We start from the raw sequence: 17,501 nt of genomic DNA on the forward strand, positions 1-17,501 counted from the left end.
TTTTTTATTCTGAAAGTTTAACTGACATAATTGATAAATAGAACAGTTCTGTTAAACATCAGGCCTGTAACTAACTCTAGTCTGCTTAATCTTCCAAGCTTTGTGCAGTTGTGAGATGCAAACTTGTATTCTGAACTGTAAGTTTTGAGATAGCAGAAGTTCATTAGTATCTGAATTGCCATTGTGTTGTCACGCTCATGTGAAGAAGCAGTTCTATTTTTATCCTGTAACAGTAATGCTAAGTGTGGCTTTGTTCTGCTTCTAAATCTCAGTTTATCTTAAATGTTGTTATCAGAACCAAATGCACAGTATTGAAGTCTTCTGAAAGTTGCTCACTTTGTTATCATAGCAACCTAAGCTGCTGTTGTTTTCTGTTCTGTTTTCCCCTTCTTCTCTACAGATTTCAGGAAACCTTACTGTGCCTTGGATTACAGGTTGTTCCAGAAAAAGAGCAGTAAGTATATTTCCATTCAAGGATCTAATACATCAAGTACAGGAATGAGAAGTTTATCTAAATGTATTCTTGGAAATATCAAGTCCTGTTGTTGTACATTCCATCTTTTTTTTTTTTTTTTTCTTCCCTGTACAAGTTTTCTTGAGATTGTAGCCTTTTTCTGGAAGGCACCATCCTACTATCATTTAATGACCTTTTCAAACATCAAGCAGGCAGTCAGTGCCCTCGAGTACAGTCTCAGTAGCTGGTTGAGGTGATGTCACAACTCTTCACGGTTGAAAAGGAGGAATTTTATTCCACCCACGCTCCCTGTACACTGCCACCCCAGCCATAACACTGGTGCTGGTATCTATTTGCAAGGTAATCCAAATTAAGCATCTGACCTGTCAGATACATCTCTCTTCCACTGAGTTTCTTTCTGCTGAGTTTGTATTTTTCCAGGTTTTAGTGAGCTGAATATACTTGGGATCAGATGAGCACTAGCTCTAAGTAGGCAGCAGGATTGCGTGGCTGGGAGCAATGAGGGTGTGGGGCAGCAAGAACTACCTGTGAGTTTTTACACTGCCACTCTTATTTCATTATGATACCATAGTGCCAAAGTGCCCCTTCCTGTATGCTTTCCATCTCTGTGTGGTATGAGTAGCACTGGTGCACGAAGGCAGTTACTGATGTTGATTGCAGCCACGTGTGGCAGATTCTGTCCTGGTCCAGTGCAGAGCCCTCAACTGCAAGGTTATTGGGAGTAACACTAAATCTCCTCTTGTGTCCTCAGTTTAATATCAGTGGATAATGTTTAGGCAGGACATCTTCAACTTTTGACAGTCAGTAAAATTATAATTTAGGAATGATTCTAAACATGGAATTTGTTTCTGAAAATACTTACCTGTTCTTTGCTATCATTCAGACTTTGTGACACTTTATGTTCATATCAGACAGACTTAAGATGTTTTTCAGTAGGGAATAATGATTGAGCTAATGATATATAATATAATATGATAATAATGATGAATGTTACATTTTTTCCTATCAATTTCTTCTTTTCTGTATGTACAAACTAATGAGACACAAAACATTTGCATGGACTTTGGGCAATTAGCTTGCCACTTAGGCTTCAGTGTATATAGTGTGTGTATGATAGGGATGGGTGAGAGAAAACGTGGGTGTGGAATTTCTTGAAGCTTGGGCAGGCACATGAGCAGCTCAGTGAGCAGCTGACATCTTTTCTTGCAGATATTTGGGACATTTTATCTCCTAATGAGCTACAGATTTGCTGACTGATTCCTTCTGTAGCAGGGGAAGTTACTGTGCCAGTCTGCTCACTGTTTGCAAGTGAGATCTCTCCAGGGGTAGAGTCTCCTGGGGAGGGGTTGGTGGATCCACTTCCTTCTGGCATTTCAAGTATAGCAGTCTTTCCCCACAGCACACCATACTCCCACTCTTATTTTGGAGGTAAGCACTGCAACTTCTCATTTCTCCAGCCTTAGGTATTTGGACCACTTAAGGGAAGGCTTTTCCATTAACATCAGCTGCTGCTTAAGCATTGCCTCTCTCCATAAACTGTAATTTCAATCACCTACTTAACAATGTAAACTATTTTTTTCCAATCCATTTTTGCTCTGAATTCCCTATGTAAATGAATGTTTCTTTTTCTCTTTATTTCTCCCATTCCTTTTCAACCAGGATGCAAGACTGATTGATTTATTTATTTCCCCCTCTTTTTGCTCTATGAAGGCTGCACTGCCATCTGGGGATGAACCTAACTGGAAAATGCAGGTGTAAGCAATTGCAGTAGATGAATTGCAGTAGATGCTTCTTCAGGGAGGTTATGTTATGACTGAGAAGGCAGTGGGTACACTTCCAAGGCAGCCATCTTCACAGCACAGAGTGAACCATAAGCGGAGCTTCTCCTTTGCTGTGCAGGGCAGAAAGCATTCGCCTTTCTGTCAGTCATTCCAGATAAATTACTTCTGATGGCAATATTTACCCTTATCTGATTTAAATTGGGATGTTGGACTTCTCCATAGATGAATCTGTGTAGAGTGAGTTGGATAAGCAATCGAAGAACTGGGTGGCTTGAGGGCTGGTATTCAGAAGTTTTATTTTTTTATAGGTGGCCAGGAAAATGGTAATGGCCAGGTGTGGGATTGGCACTCCAAAATTGATCCATGTACACAGGTGTAAGGAAATAAAAGAGAGGAAAATCTCCTACTTCTTAGGAAACTTCAGTTTCAAATGTGAAATTCCTCTGAAGAAAGAAGATGAGAAAACAGAAATAGAATGCATGGAGTTGTAGAACTGTGATTATGGTAATTACTACCATTCAAGCAGCAAAAAGGCTGATCTGTATTTTGTTTAAAATAGAGAAGATTGTGTTTTAGATGCTCAGAATTTGTTTTAATCTTCTGCCTTGTAATTTGTTTTCCTCTCCTTGTCCTTCAGCTGCATCGAGTCAAATAATTGTACAGTTCTACAGAAACTCTTGCTGATCTGCTCAGCTATGCTCTAGAAAGATGATCCTGACTGTTAGTGAATATTAGTGTAGAACTATCACTCTGTTATTCATGTGAATGTCTTTCGAAAAACATGGAGTTCTGTACTGTGAAGTGGAGGGCTTCTGTCCTGAACGTTTGCATTTTGATTTTAGATCACTGGGCTATTACAGCCAATTTCAATAAAATTCTAGAGACACTGGCATTAAAATGTTCTGCTCAGAGTTCTGTCTGTCACAGGAGCACAGTCACACACTTTGGATCAGGTAAAGGACCAGATCCAGCTCCATGCTCTGAGTCCTGCCACCAGCTGATCTGGGGGAACAGGGCATTGGCAGCTGGTGTGTGTGGAGGACACTGATGGTGTGGGTACATCAGTACAACTGCTGAAGAAAGTTCCTTGTTGGGATGTGATCTAAAAACCGCATGAAAACTACAGCCACAGTAAGCTTATGTGCACTGACGAAAACTGTATCTCTGGGTGGCTTTTAAAGTAAAGTGGGAACCCGCAGGGGATAAAACCAAGTGCACTTCAGTTAAGCCTTTTTATTTTAAAACTGTATGCCAATATTGAAATATTTATTAGTCCTGGCTCCCTCGGAGCAAGCATCAGGCTTACTGAAATAGTGGAACAAGGTGCAAAAAGTCTCTTCCAGATATCTGAGGTTGCGTACTAGTGGTACAAGAGCTGTAATGGTTTGTAGTCCATATCCAAGCACGTGTCTGTCTGAAGGCTAGCAGATTGCATTCTTCTCTGTATCTTCTGCTCTATGAATGAGACTTGGTAGTAACAGTTCTAACACCTCACTTCTAGCCATTTTGCTGGGGGCTTTCTGGTATGTTTCTTTGTCTTAAGATTAGAAGTGTCTTGTGATAGGTACTGATCTGCTCATGTGCTGACAAAGGAAATTTCAGATGGGGAAAATTTGTGTCCAGAAGCCAACTCTCCAAATCATTTTGGTAATTATGGCCACCAGCTGCATCCTTATTTATTTTTAATTCCTCAGGGAGAAATGTGTATCCTCGGAGTCCTACTAGGTTGGGTAGAAGTGCACACAGGGCACCAGCCCACAGACAACAGGCTCTTCAGGGATACTCTGACTGGTATTTCTGCTGATAGTGCTAAGGGAAAAGTCAGTTCAAAATTTTAAAGGTTTTTTAGTGACAGTAAAGGAAATTCTATACTCTTGAGTTGTGGGTGGCTGAAGACTAGCCTGTCATTTCTATAAAGAGATGCAGTGTTGGTCATTGGAGAAGAAATTGCAACGTTTGCTAGGGTGCGTGACTGAGCAAGACACTCTGTGGTAGTGACTAGTATGTGTTGCAAGAGGTTCATTTGCTAGAAGTAACTGTGGTCTTAGAACACAATCACAAAGCATCAGAACTGGCCTGCTTACTTCTCTATGATGACTTCAGTGGAATTCAAATGTAACTTTTCGTGTGGAGCAACATATAGTGTTCAGCTGCATTATAAATGCAACAGTCATCATATTTATATTAAAGCTCTAGTGCTTTCACTTCAGAATATGCCTTTAAAATATGCCTAGTCTGGACATTTTCAGTTGACACATAAGAACTGATCTGAAAAAAGGCAGGTGCTAATAAACAACGGGCTAAGGACATGCACTGAAATGTAATTATTTGTACCAATTACAGAGCCTAGGTTTGCATCGCAAATATTGCAGACAGTGGGTATAATGAGGGGCTTGGCCAAGTGCCAGGGATCCCTATAATAAACTGGGTCATCTCTTATAAGAGTGTTGTTATTACACTTGAGAGGTCAGGGGATAAGCAGGGTTTAACCCTGAGCTTGGCAGAACTGCTGATTCAATTTGCTCACAAGGATTGCTTTTCATTGTGAGTTGATGGGCTATTTTCTGCTGGAAGAAGCCTCTCTCTGCTTTTCAAAGTAGGGACAACAGAACTGATAAACGTAAAGTATTCCACAGACAGTTAATGCTCTCAAGGATAAAGTTGGGCCTCAAATCAGCAAGTAGGGAGTTTGAAGGAAGGACATGAGAATTGTATTCAGTGTTTGTAATAATGAAGTAAAAAATACAAACTGAATTATTGACTTGTCTTCAGTTATAAGAAGTGTTATCCTAAAGATGAAGCTTTTCAGTGTTATCTTTTTTGTTTTATTAATTTTTTCCCCTCCTCGTGGTAACTGGTGCATCACCGTCAGTGCTGTGGTATTTCTAGTTTTCTGTACATTTTCTTCTTTGTTTCCCCAGTTTCTCTGATGATACTAAATAAGAGGAGGTTATTAACTAAATGGAAGATGGAAGTGTAGATGCAAGTTCAATATAGGAGTTCTGCCCTTTATTTCCTCACAAAAGACACCAGCTTTTGTGAGAGTGTTAAGTAATTTTTGAGTAGGATATAATGCAGGAGTCAAACTTACAGTATTTGTCAAGGGGATGATAACGTAACTGAATGTGGTTTCTGTAAGAAATCCATGCAAAGACACTGCACTGTCACTTACAGAAAGCAACCAGTCCAAATCTGAGTTTTGAACAAGCTTAGGTGTTATGTACGTTTAGTAAGCCTATGGGCTGAGGTGGATCCCAGCAGTGAGAGCAGTGTAAGTAAAGGACAGAATCTTCCTTTGTGCTCCCTGATGCAGTGTAGTGCAGCTCATGTCGGCGGGAGCAAACGTGTGTGCAGGCAGCTTCTGCAGTTCGTTTAATATGCAGGAACCTGCTATCCACAGTGACCTGTTGGTCAATCTGAGCCCCCAGATGCCAAATATCTTTCTTTAGTGGGCACTGGTAAGATTTCAAGTCTCAATCCTCCCTTGGAGATACTCAGGCCTGTCAGGCTGGACTAGGCTCTCAGCTCCCTGATGGCGATGTTGGTGTCCCTGCTCATTGCAGGGGAGTTGGATTACACGGCCTTTAACGGTCCATCCATTCCCACTCAATTCTATGATTATATAATTATAGCTGCTGTTTCCTACTTCATGTGTTTCTAAAGAATACCATCATCTATTTACTTGAACTTCTTCCCTCTCTGTCTTGTTTCTGCTTTCTGGACTCTCTCATGCAGTGTGTGTTGTAGAGTTTTGTTTTTTTCTTTCATATCAGTTGACTGGAAAAGCTTGTTCTCCATTCCCTTGTCTGACCTGCGATCGGTATCAGTGTGATTCATGCGCTGCTGCACGAATCCTTCAGCAGAAAGAGGAAGGGTAAAGTACCTGATGTGACAGCAGCTGCAAGAGCAACCAAAAAGCAAAAATACATGTTGTCATCTTATTCCCAAGCATGGAAAAATGAAATCCGTGTACTTAGTGTGCAAAAGCTGAGCAACTTTTAAAAGAGGGGAAATTTAGGTTAGATGTTAGGAAGAAATTCTTTTTACTTTTTTAATAAACACTCATATGCTTCAGAAGATAAAGTTGCCTTAAGCTGCCAGCCCATGACAGAGAGTGGGGGAGGCCAGAGTGACTTGTTTCTCCTTTCGTAGTGAGCATTGCTATCACATTCCTTCCTACCTTCCCTTTTCTCAGTGCTAGGCTGCCTCTCCCTGACCGTTCCATGCAGAACGAGAGAATTCATGCAGCCCTTTTTAGAAGCTGCAGTCTGCTTTGCCAACCACTCTGAGATATTGTCACAGTGATTTGGGAAATGATCACGTCATCCTTGAAAGGTAGCTTGTAAGTAGTCAGAGTGTAGGTCAGCTCAGGATAACCAGCATCTGCTTAGGAGTGCGCATGAGGGGTTTAGTTCAGTTCAGCAGTGTGCTTTCCAGGTGAAGTCCACTTACTGCTCTAGAGCAGCGCTGAGGTGCTCCAAGTGGTCTCCCAGCTGAAGGCAGGCTGCAGCAGCCATCTGGGAGTGCACCTGAGCACTGCTGGGCTCAGGCACTGGGCTCAGGATGGCCGCAGCTCCGGCTGCTGCTGGGCTCCTGCCTGGCGTGTCAGAGGCTGGATGGCAAGATGGGAACAGCTTCTGGTGTTCTGTACTTGGCTGGGTGAAGCCGCAGCCACGCTTTGACATCCTTTTTACCAGTGCATTAAGGAGGCTCAGGCGTTTCCAGCATTCTGCGTTTTAATGCACTTATTTCATTCTAACTTCAAACAGTTTTCAAATGGGCAAACCTGGATTTCAGGTGTAAGACCATGATTCTTTCTCTCAAAATTCAGCTGTGGAAATGATGACAAATTTGGCACGTGCGATGACTACTTACTAATGCACTTTATAGTCGGGTTTGTATGCTCCTAATCACTGGAGAGATGACAAACATGGGCTGATAGAAAGAAACCGGAAATGTTAGTTAAAATTCTGGGCTAAAAGTTATTGATAAAGCTTTAAGGTCCTATTGGCAGCCTGAAGCCCATAAAAATGGTAGGAAGAATTAGCAGGAAGTGTAGGCTTTGTTTCTCAGTTTCACTGCTTATTATCAGTAATCTACTATCACCTATTTTGATAAATATACACGGAGTTAGAGAACTTGCAAATAAACTGTAGAAGCAGTTTAAACTCTAAAGCTCAACAAATAAACATTAAAGTATTCCCTTTAGGAACTCAGAATCCTTTGAATTATGCATGTATTGTAGTTTGCAGTAAGATAAAAGAACTTTAGGTGGGGGAGGGTGAGAAACTTGAAAAGCCTTAAGGAATAATTTCCATAAATTGGGTGGAGAGAGTAAACAGCACAAGTGGAAAAAGTTATTTTCAGTAAGGTCTTTTAGAGTAAGATAAAACAAATTTAAAAATCAGGTGGAGTTTGGAACAAAGCTAAAGTGCTTTAAACTCACTTTAGCACTGCCACTGCCTTTCAAGCAAATCCCAGGGAACGCTGTACTGGCCTGGATAAGTAACTGAACTTAAAAAAAAATTCTTAAGGTGAGTTAGAAGAAAAGCCACAGAGGCAGTGTAACATACATCCTACTGTATGCAAGACCTCTGGAAATTCAATGAACAGGATAAGGATTTTTAATCTAACAGTATTCTATTTTCTTTTATCTTACAGTTACAGGACCGCACCCAATTTAGTGACCGAGACTTAGCGACCCTAAAGAAATACTGGGACAATGGCATGACCAGCCTGGGCTCAGTCTGCAGAGAGAAAATCGAAGCTGTTGCTGCAGAATTAAATGTTGACTGTGAAATAGTGCGGGTAAGAAATCCAAAGCCTTCCCCTATCTTGTAGCAGAAGCAAAAATAGGACAGATGAAAGCTTTTAAAAATTTCATGAGGAAGCTTGAAATAGATTTCACATATTACATAATGAATGACCATGTTAGGAAGCGTTCTCTTGCTCTTTCTGTAGTCTATATATAGAAAAAAGCCCTCAGGTAAGAGTCTTATTGATCAGGAGTAGGAGTAGCACTCCAAACAGTTTGACATTCTGTTTAGATTTGAGTGAGGTTTTGAATAAGCCCTGCATGTTTTTAGGGATATCTTAGATGAATGAGAAGTATTATCATTTATATTGTGATTAAGATGCAAAAAAGACATTCTAGAGATACAGGGAAAGTATTTTTCAATATTGATAGGAAAAAGTAATTTTAAACATACAGAAGAAAACATTCAAAAATAAAATTTATTTTCCAAGGCTGCATTGAAGCTGGATTGAGATGTGATAGAGGGCAAGGGGTACTGTAAAGAATTCTGGGTCCTTTCAGTTTGATAGTCCATGCGTTTGAGGAAGGATTGCTTTAGGAAGTACATTCTTAGTGTAGATACCCTGTTTGCTGAGAGTCATTCTGCATCGTCTGTTCCTGAGGTGGGGAAGTTTGGTAAAACATCTGAATATAGTTGCCACTGTAAATACAATTACCAGATGTATCATCACTCTAAAACCACAGGTCTCTTCTTCACTCAGTGCTTCCATTCTTCAGAAAATAGTCTGACTGTCTTTGCAGTCAGCACAAAAATATGATTAGAGCTGTCCTTTCCCATCTTAATGGGCATGACAATTGTGACTGCTCCTTTCAGCCTTCAGACTGCTCTTTTTCCATCTCTCTCTTAAAACCTGACGTCAAAGGAAAAGAGGATGACAGCAATCAAACTCTTGAAAAGTGTATGAAAAATACAAGGAAAAGGCATGACAACTTTTTATTTAATGAAACATAAAATGATTGTACTTAAAAGATGAAATGCTACCAAAACAGAAGAGATAAGAGCCTTTATTTGAAACTCTTAAGAAGATCTCTGTTGGATTGGTGTATCTGTATGGTACCAAATTGTTTTCAATAGTGAACATTACTTTGGCTATTTACTTGCTTATTTTCCTGAGTGAATCTGAATTAAGAAAAAATGAAGTTGCACTTTTTTGGAGGCTTAAAGGAATTGTTCTTTTCTCTGTGGAGAGAGAATGTCTTCAAGCTCTTCAGTTCACTTTCTCAAAAGTGAAGCTGTTTCCACTGAAAGCAGCAGAAATGGTCTCCTGGATAACAGGCAGTCTGACACCCTTGCTTAGTCTCCCTTTGTTCCTTTCTTGGCATACAGAGATTGGCAGTATGAAGTTTTGTGCACATCTTTTAATAGTGTCTTCTTGAAATACTTTTGTCTTCAGGACCACTGCACCAGGTTCAGATGAGCTTCTTAAAACTCTGCAGTGTATGTGCACACGCAAATGGATGAGCAAACAAAAATTTCTTCTGGTAACTATTACTGTTACCATCAGTATCAGACTGATCTGTGCCCCAGGTTCCTCTGTACTGACAGATTTGACTACTATAGTGAGATTTCACTTGATTGTGGGTCTGTTGCTTTTGTTACAGTTTCTGCTATAATTCATGTTTATTTCTCTTGCAAGACATGGATTGGGAATCGAAGACGGAAGTACCGTTTAATGGGGATTGAGGTCCCACCCCCTAGAGGAGGTCCTGCTGATTTCTCTGATCAATCTGAATTTGTTTCTAAATCAGCACTTAATCCAGGAGAGGAAACTGCTACTGAAGTGGGGGATGATAATGATAGGAATGATGAAGTATCAATCTGCTTGTCTGAAGGAAGCTCACAAGGTACTTGAAAACGCAGTTACCACTGTGCATGTGTTTTTAATTTTGTACTGTGTGCATGCTTTGTTGTACACATTCAGGAATGTCTGAAAGAGTGTTGTTTTCTATAGACCAGTACTGCTTGGTCTCTTACCTCTCTGCGAATGCTGCCTGTGTTTTTATCACAAAGTTTTCAGAAACTTGCAATCGTAAGATTCTTTTTCTGAGAGATTCCTCAGAAGTTAATTAACAAGTTCACAGTTTGCTCGTGCAACTGAGAGATGAACAGACAGCACAAGTGGATCAGCCTCCTTTCCCCAGGAAGCTGAGTTTTACAAGTGCTCTCTGGTAACTTACCAGTTCTGCTCAGCCAACTTGAACATCAATTCTGTTAGGGTCACATCAACACTTCTTGGCTAAACAAGCACTGATGCGTGTGAAGCTGCTAGCTTTGAGGTGACCAGAACTATGCAGTTACGGTTTCCACAATAAACTCAAAATGATAAGTTCAGAAAATGAATTAGCTCAAACTCTGTCTTGAACTAAAAGAGCTTCAGAGTGTGTCAGAGCGCGGCAGAACTTGTGCCATTAAGCTGCTTCAGGTGTGTGTATGTGCTTTGACAGGCAGATACAGATCTGCAGTAAGAATCAAAGTCAGTAACTGGGGACTGTTCAGGAAGCCTTAGAACTGCATCTACAGGGTGCACGTTTGTTCACAGTGAATTCCATTCTTTGGAGTGATAAGAGTCTTGAACTTAATTCCCTTTTACTGCACCTTACAGAACCATCTGAGCACATGGGACAAACCTCTGCCTTCCCCTCCTGTACACTCATGCTCTGGGCCAAGGGCACGAATTACCACTCTGCTCCTTTCACCAGCTTTGCAGCCTCGACTAATTGCTCCCAGTGCTTCTGATTAGAAGAGATCAATAAAACTTTTGTTGTCTAAGCTGAAAGAAAGTCTGATCAAGCATGCAGTATTTCAGTTTCATATGCCAGACTTGATCTTGTCATTTTGTCTGAACAATTTAAAGGAAAGAACTAGAGAAATAGAGAACTGCTGGGAATGAATTTGAGATAGCTTTGTCATAACCTACTATAAAGAGAATAAGATGATTAAGAAATGGGTCAAATGACTGAAAGTGAAATGCAGAATCAGAGTCCTTGATTTGCCTGAGGTGTGGAAGGCACTGATTTAGTCAGATCTATTTGAAAGAAAGTGGTGATGGGGGAAGAATCTGAGTTTTTTGCAGTTTAAAGCGAAAAATAACACTGCGTGTATTGAATGAAGCTTTCTTGCAGCAGTGTAGGACTTTGAGTAGATGAGTATAGTCAAAGTGTAAGGAGGTACCAGAAATCTGTGGGGTTTGCATAGCACCCAGGAGTCTCTCTTTCATTCTACCACAAGACTTGTTTCTGCTGACTTCTACAGTTGATGCCAGTAGGTTTCACTGCTCAGATTACTAGGAACTTCCTGAAAATAGCCACACCGACTATCATGTACGCTGCTCAACCACAGATGTGATTGTTTTAGTATAACTCTCAGTCCTAATTAACAACAAAACAAACCAAAAAAAAACCCCCATAACTCTTAGGATATTTTAAATTGCCTAATTAGAGTGCAAGTGTTGGCATTAGCTTTTAAAAAGTACCGTGTAAATATTAAAAAAGAAAAAAGAAGGCTATACTCTCCAAAATTAAGCACTATGATTCACCTAATGCCTTGCCTTTTTTAAAGTTAGTTTGTTAAATGAATGCAATGTGGAGGTCACTGAACTATGCCAGTTTACGTTAGCTGAGAATGAACATTTAAAGATTTAAAGTGCTGCAGGGAGTTGGATTCACTGGTGGAATGAGGAAGTGGTGGCTGCAGGCTGCAGAGCAAGGGGAGCTCTGGGCTGCTGGGGTCCCTGTGAGCAGCACGAGGTGGGTGGTGGTCGTTCCCCGCCTCATGCTTTTCCTGTTTGGAACCACTCACTTTTGTTTTAGCAGCAATTTTCCTCTGAAGTGCAGCCAGTGGCAGATTATTTTGCGTTGTTTCAAATCAATTTAACATTTGTTCAGTTTAGAGAAATTTACTGGCAGAAAACAATAACTGTCTCACTATGGCCTGGCCTGGATACTACCCTTTCTTTGCGAGCGTTGGTAGTCTCCATTTAAATCCTGTTGTTAAATCCTATTACTGCTCTGTGTCTTGGAGGAGATACACCTTGTCCCACTGCTGCCCTTCTGCCCCTCTCTCGTGCTGCAGGCGCTGGGCTGCACGCACGTGATGCCACGTGTTTCCATCAGCGTTGGCCTCACCGTTAATGCCCTCACTTAGGTTTCTTACCAGAGCATTCTTGGCTCTGTTTCTTATTTGCTGTTTCTCTAAACTGCTTCCTTCAGGTCTTTGTATTAAATGTGGAGAATTAAAGTAAATCTGAGAAACGTATTTAATCACAGGAATGAGAATATCTTATCTTTCTCTAGCAGTAGTCAGGGCTAATGGAATCATCTTGGCTGAGATCTAAGGATAAGACTTGCTCTGTTTTCAGACATGTACTTCGCTTGTACAGAGCAGGCCAAGCCTATATCTATTAGACATAAACAGTTTGCCATACAAGAAGGAAATAATCTACTTGATCACTGTTCTGTTCAAAAGTAGCCAGTGCCTGCAAGTAGGAGGATTCTGATATGTACCCTATAATTACAGGGCATGCTGGATTTTTCATGTATTAATTCCTTAAAAAAAAGTTCTGGGCATCTCTGACGTGTGAAACACTTCATCATCTTTGAATATTCCAACCTGAACCTAAAACTAGGAACGTTTTGGTACGTGGCAAGAGAGTAACTGATATTTTTTCTGTCTTTTTAACTAGCAATTGGCATGACTTTGGCCTGAGATGCTTATGGTACAATGTCTTGCTTAGCTTCTGATAATGATTTTCATTTTTTGTATGTAGTAGATGTGACGTATTTAGTGATAGGGACAACTAATATTCCTTAAGCATAAAATTTGAATGAAATCTGAAAGACTTATTTATTTTTGCAGAAGAAACAAGTGAAGCTCTTCAAAATGAAGAAATTCATCAGAAAGATGATGAGCGGAATCCAGTATCTGCTGATAATGTGGTATGTACACCTGTCCTTTTCCTCTGATATGTCTTCCTTAGTGTCTAATGTTGACGTTGCTATCCGACACCATGTTTTTCACTAGGTAAAAACTTCAGTTGAGTTCTGGGAGTGTCTTTTCATATTGTTTGAGTGCTGAAAAAAACTGTATTAAAAGTACCAAAGGAGACATTCAGTAGAAACTGAATACTGGACATTGTTCCATACTGTAACAGTCCAGTGGTCTTTTCCTGTAGTGCAAGGTGCAATGTTTGGGTAGTGCTCTGTTAGTATCTACTATATTAAAACAGTAAGAATTAGAAAAAAATTGAAAAATTTCGGTAGCTTTAAGGAAGTCAGGTATTGTTAGTGCTTCCTCTTTGTACCTAGCCCTCAGTCTGTGAGATCAGTCCATTCCCTTAATCTCAGTAGGACATTATTTAGATGATCATTGTTTTCTCACTTGCATTCACTTTAAGTCAAACACAGTTGTTCTTGCTTTTCTTAATTGATTGCATTGAGACAAGGAAGGAAAGACAGAGGGAGGGGTCATGGCAAATAATGCAATATGTCCCTTTGTTTAGCCTGCCTTCTCTCAGATTAGAAGAAAGGAGAGGAGGAAGAAGAGAGAAGACCCCAAGTGGTAGGGTGATTTTTATCTTAAAAAGTTATCTGGAGAATGAACAGGTCCTAGTTACAGCCATGGCAGCCAGAGGCTACAGCTCTGATTTTACATTTGTTTTTATGTTAATCACACAAAAGCTGAAATGGGCTGATGAACAGGAGATTCTTTTTCCTCTACAGGTGTGTATATGTAGAGAGGAGAACATTTTATTTCTTTTTTATTTCTTTTGTTAGTATATGGTCAGCTTTTGAATAAAAAAAAAATCCCAGGCTGTATGTTCTGCGGCTTGTCTCAATAGAGGCAGCTCCTTTTTCCTTTCTGTTTACCATAGCAGCCTGCTGTGACCTTAGATATAATCACTCAAGCTGATGTGTTTGCCATGGAGATGCAGAATATAAAATGACAAAGGTAAAAGGTTTGCAAAGGGAATGTCCAAGAGCCTCAGTTCTCCACCTAAACTCTAGCATTGTATAATTTCATAAGGGAGAAAGAGGGGAGGCAAATATGACTTTTTTTTTTCATGCTCTGTTTTGTTAGCACTGTAGCAGTTCTTAAAATGTGTGCTGTTGCAGTTGCACTCAGACTTTGCATAACACTTTTTCTTATTTGAAATTCGGATCTATGCCTTCCCCTGCTATCTTCAAATATATAACTATAAGAAAGTCAGTGAATGACTGACATTTATTTAGAAATTTTTTCCTCAAAAATAATTTTTTCTAACTCCCAAAATCTGTAGATCACAGTGTTGCTCAGTGTATGATGCAGCAGCAGATCTTTGTGACATTAAGCCCTTGAAGTGCTATCACTTCAGCTGGGTTATCAGACACTGAGGGACAGAAAATGTGGTTTCCCCTCCCTCCTGTGACACATGCTTGTGGGGTAGTGAGAGCGATAGCCAGTCCTTACGGGTAGCTCACGGGGGAGGAAGCTCCCAATGGCTGCTCTGTAGGAGGAGGGAAGAAGGCACACACACAAGCTGTAGTGAAGAAGCTTCCTCTAATATAACAGCTTGAGAACTAACCATTAGAATCTATTGTGTCAGTGTGAGTTGTTGCCTACGCTGTATCACAGAGCGTACTAAATAGTGGAATAAAACCACTTTGACCTATCATATGCAGTCTCTGTTATACGCTTTCAACTGCCAAAATAGTGAAAAATAGTAAAACCAACCAAACAATACAGCCAAAACATCCTCTTCTTATCTCACCACTGCTTCCCTCTCAAAAGTAGAGAGAAATTTCTGGTTTTATCGAGTTATCCTCCTGAGTTCTTGGGTAGAAGTGTCAGTCTCTTATCACTGTCTAATTCAAAATCATTCTAGCTGATTGAGATCTGATTTAGATGGGAATTAAAAAAAACATAGGTTTACTAAAGATATGTAATTTCTGTAGGAAAAAGTACAGAATTTATGTTTTGAGTTGATTTTTTTTCTCATGTAAGTGGGCTTTCTGTTGGGAAGAAAAACACTGCGTGAAAGTTAATGTAGTTAAAATTTGTGATATGATTATATGGTATTTCTAAGTCTTAAGCAGCATTAAAGTTGACCTTAAACATTTAACTTTAGATGTCTTATGAAACTCAATATAAAAAAAATCCAGGAATTATTATGATTTAAGGGGAAAACGTCAATGTGTATGAAATTAGAGCTGTCTTCATATGCATTTTAGAGCATTTGACTTGCACTATGACCAAAGCAGGCCAAAGGACCTCCTCAGTTCCTTAGGCAAGAAGTAGGTCAGTTTGGGCTTGCTTGTCACTTGCTGTAATGTCTTTTTTGTTCCAGAGGAATAAACTGCGATAATCTTTGCTCTCTAGGAAGTCTTCAATGAGCAGCTTATGGAATAAAATGCAGGCTTTTGCAGGCTGTAATGAGATGACGTGTGAGATTTAATGCCAAAAGCACGGTGACATGTAAACAGCCTGAGTCACCACGGCAGCAGCTCTTGAGCATAGTTTCAATTTGGTTTCCTCCTGGATCCTGTGGCTGAGGTGCATGATTGCCATCTAATGGGTGCTCCACACTTCCAAATTGTTCACAAGCAAGCACCAGGTCCTCTTTCCCTCACCCTATCTTGCCAATATCATGTCATTCTGAGATAGGATTGTTTATCTGATGTACACATTTGCATATTTGGGATGAACCATTTACTTCTGTTTCAGAAAATAGAAATTATAGATGATGAAGAAAGCGATATGATAAGTAATTCTGAAGTGGATCAAATGAGTTCTCTTTTGGATTACAAGGTGAGTAATTCAGACTATGAAATGTTAAGCAGGATAGTCCTTCACAGAACGTTCTGACAAGTCTGTGAGGAATTCAGCAAAGCAGGTGAGAGCCTGGAACTCCTCTGCTCTTACCAGGAAGTCACGGTGCCACATGTCATCCCTTCAGTCACATCTCCTCATCTCACTTAAAGTTTACCCATATTTCAGTGCAGAGGGAAGCAGGAAAAGTTTCACTTCTACAGAGGAGCTGTGTTACTCTAGCTGTAGCCATCTGCAGCTCCCACCACGTGTCCCAAGACAAATTTACGTAGTATCTAAAACAAAACTTCATCGTTCTGTGCCAGAATTGTTCTTTGGAGTGCTACAGCGTGATTTAAAATGCAGCTCTGCCAGCTCTGGAAAGGGATGTAACAGCTGAACTCTTCTAATAAAATGGAGGAACTGAGAAATAAATCATTCTAACAATGTAGCACAGAACTTGTCTGTAAGTGGTAGTTGTGGGTTGGAGGAAAATCAGTTGGATATCTGACAGCTGCTGTCTTCTCCCAAATGGCAAAGGTAATATTTGTTACAGCTCTCATACAAGTTGCCACGGCTCTTCATTGTGTACTGAGCGCATTTTTATGTAAGTAGCTAATTTTTTTTAGTTAGAAACAGGTATGCTCTTCTAATGATAATCAGTTACCAAAATAATGAATAGATCATCTGTTTGGAACAAAAATTACTCCCTCAAGCAGTGTTTTCCTGGTAAGGGCAGTACAGAATGAATATGGATAGGGAATGACCTTTTCATAATGTCACCTGTCATCAAACTGAAAGGCTTGTTGTGACAGCATGCCCTACAGAGTCTTGTTTGTTGCTTTGTTGTTTGACATTAGTGATTAGTCTTTCTGGCTATGTCTTTTGTGCATAAATCTGAATTCCTTCTTTGGCTGGCCAAAATCCACTGCTACATAAGCATCTTGTAAGTTTCCATCTAGAAGAAATACATAAAGCTGATTTTCTTATGTAAGCCCCCAAATAGAAGTTTGCTTATGTAACTATTTGCTGCCATCAAAACCAGCCAGCAAGGAATGTTTTATGTGCACCGCTGCCAACCTAATTAGTCATGTGGCTGCCTAATAAGGGTGGTACTTTTTCTTTTTTTTAAATTCTCTCTTTCATTTATTTTCAAAAGGGAAAATTCTGCTACATTATCTGACCTTCTGTCCAAAAACTCTTAATTATTTTATTGGAACATGAGACCTATATAAAATGGCTTCATACTAGAATCTCATGTCTAGATTACCATAACACATTTGCATGTACTTCTTAAGGCATTCAGTGGAAGTTTTTCCCTTTTCTCCTTCTTTCTGCCAGTTATGTACTCTATAGCAGGGATTTAGGCTTACAGGAAAGATAGACTGTGGATTACAGGTGAGGTCTTGTGCAACAGGATGTACAGTGTGTGAGAACACAGTTTTGCCATGGAACAATCTTCATAAAACTTCAGCTTAGAATTTACTCAGAGTTGTCTGTATTAAATTGTTATCTTCCATTTTCTTGTCTCTGATATCCCCTGGTAAACGCAGCACTTGCCATGAAGTCTCTATGAACCTACATGCTTGCTTTGTGTGTATCATGTATAATATTAATTCTATACAGTAATAATTTTAATGGGTATTT

At 39.9% G+C, this 17,501-nt stretch overlaps 1 protein-coding gene across 1 annotated transcript in view; it reads left to right on the plus strand.

The window, feature by feature from the left end:
- The window catches only part of HDX (highly divergent homeobox), a 32,983-nt gene that overhangs the window by 11,048 nt on the left and 4,434 nt on the right, over nucleotides 1-17,501 (plus strand). The window contains 5 exon segments of the mRNA XM_003208370.4: nucleotides 401-454; nucleotides 7,918-8,064; nucleotides 9,709-9,916; nucleotides 12,927-13,006; nucleotides 15,771-15,854. Of these exon segments, the coding sequence (XP_003208418.2) occupies nucleotides 401-454; nucleotides 7,918-8,064; nucleotides 9,709-9,916; nucleotides 12,927-13,006; nucleotides 15,771-15,854 (573 nt within the window).

The sequence above is a fragment of the Meleagris gallopavo genome, chromosome 9, assembly GCF_000146605.3.
Source record: "Meleagris gallopavo isolate NT-WF06-2002-E0010 breed Aviagen turkey brand Nicholas breeding stock chromosome 9, Turkey_5.1, whole genome shotgun sequence".
Lineage (NCBI taxonomy): Eukaryota > Metazoa > Chordata > Aves > Galliformes > Phasianidae > Meleagris > Meleagris gallopavo.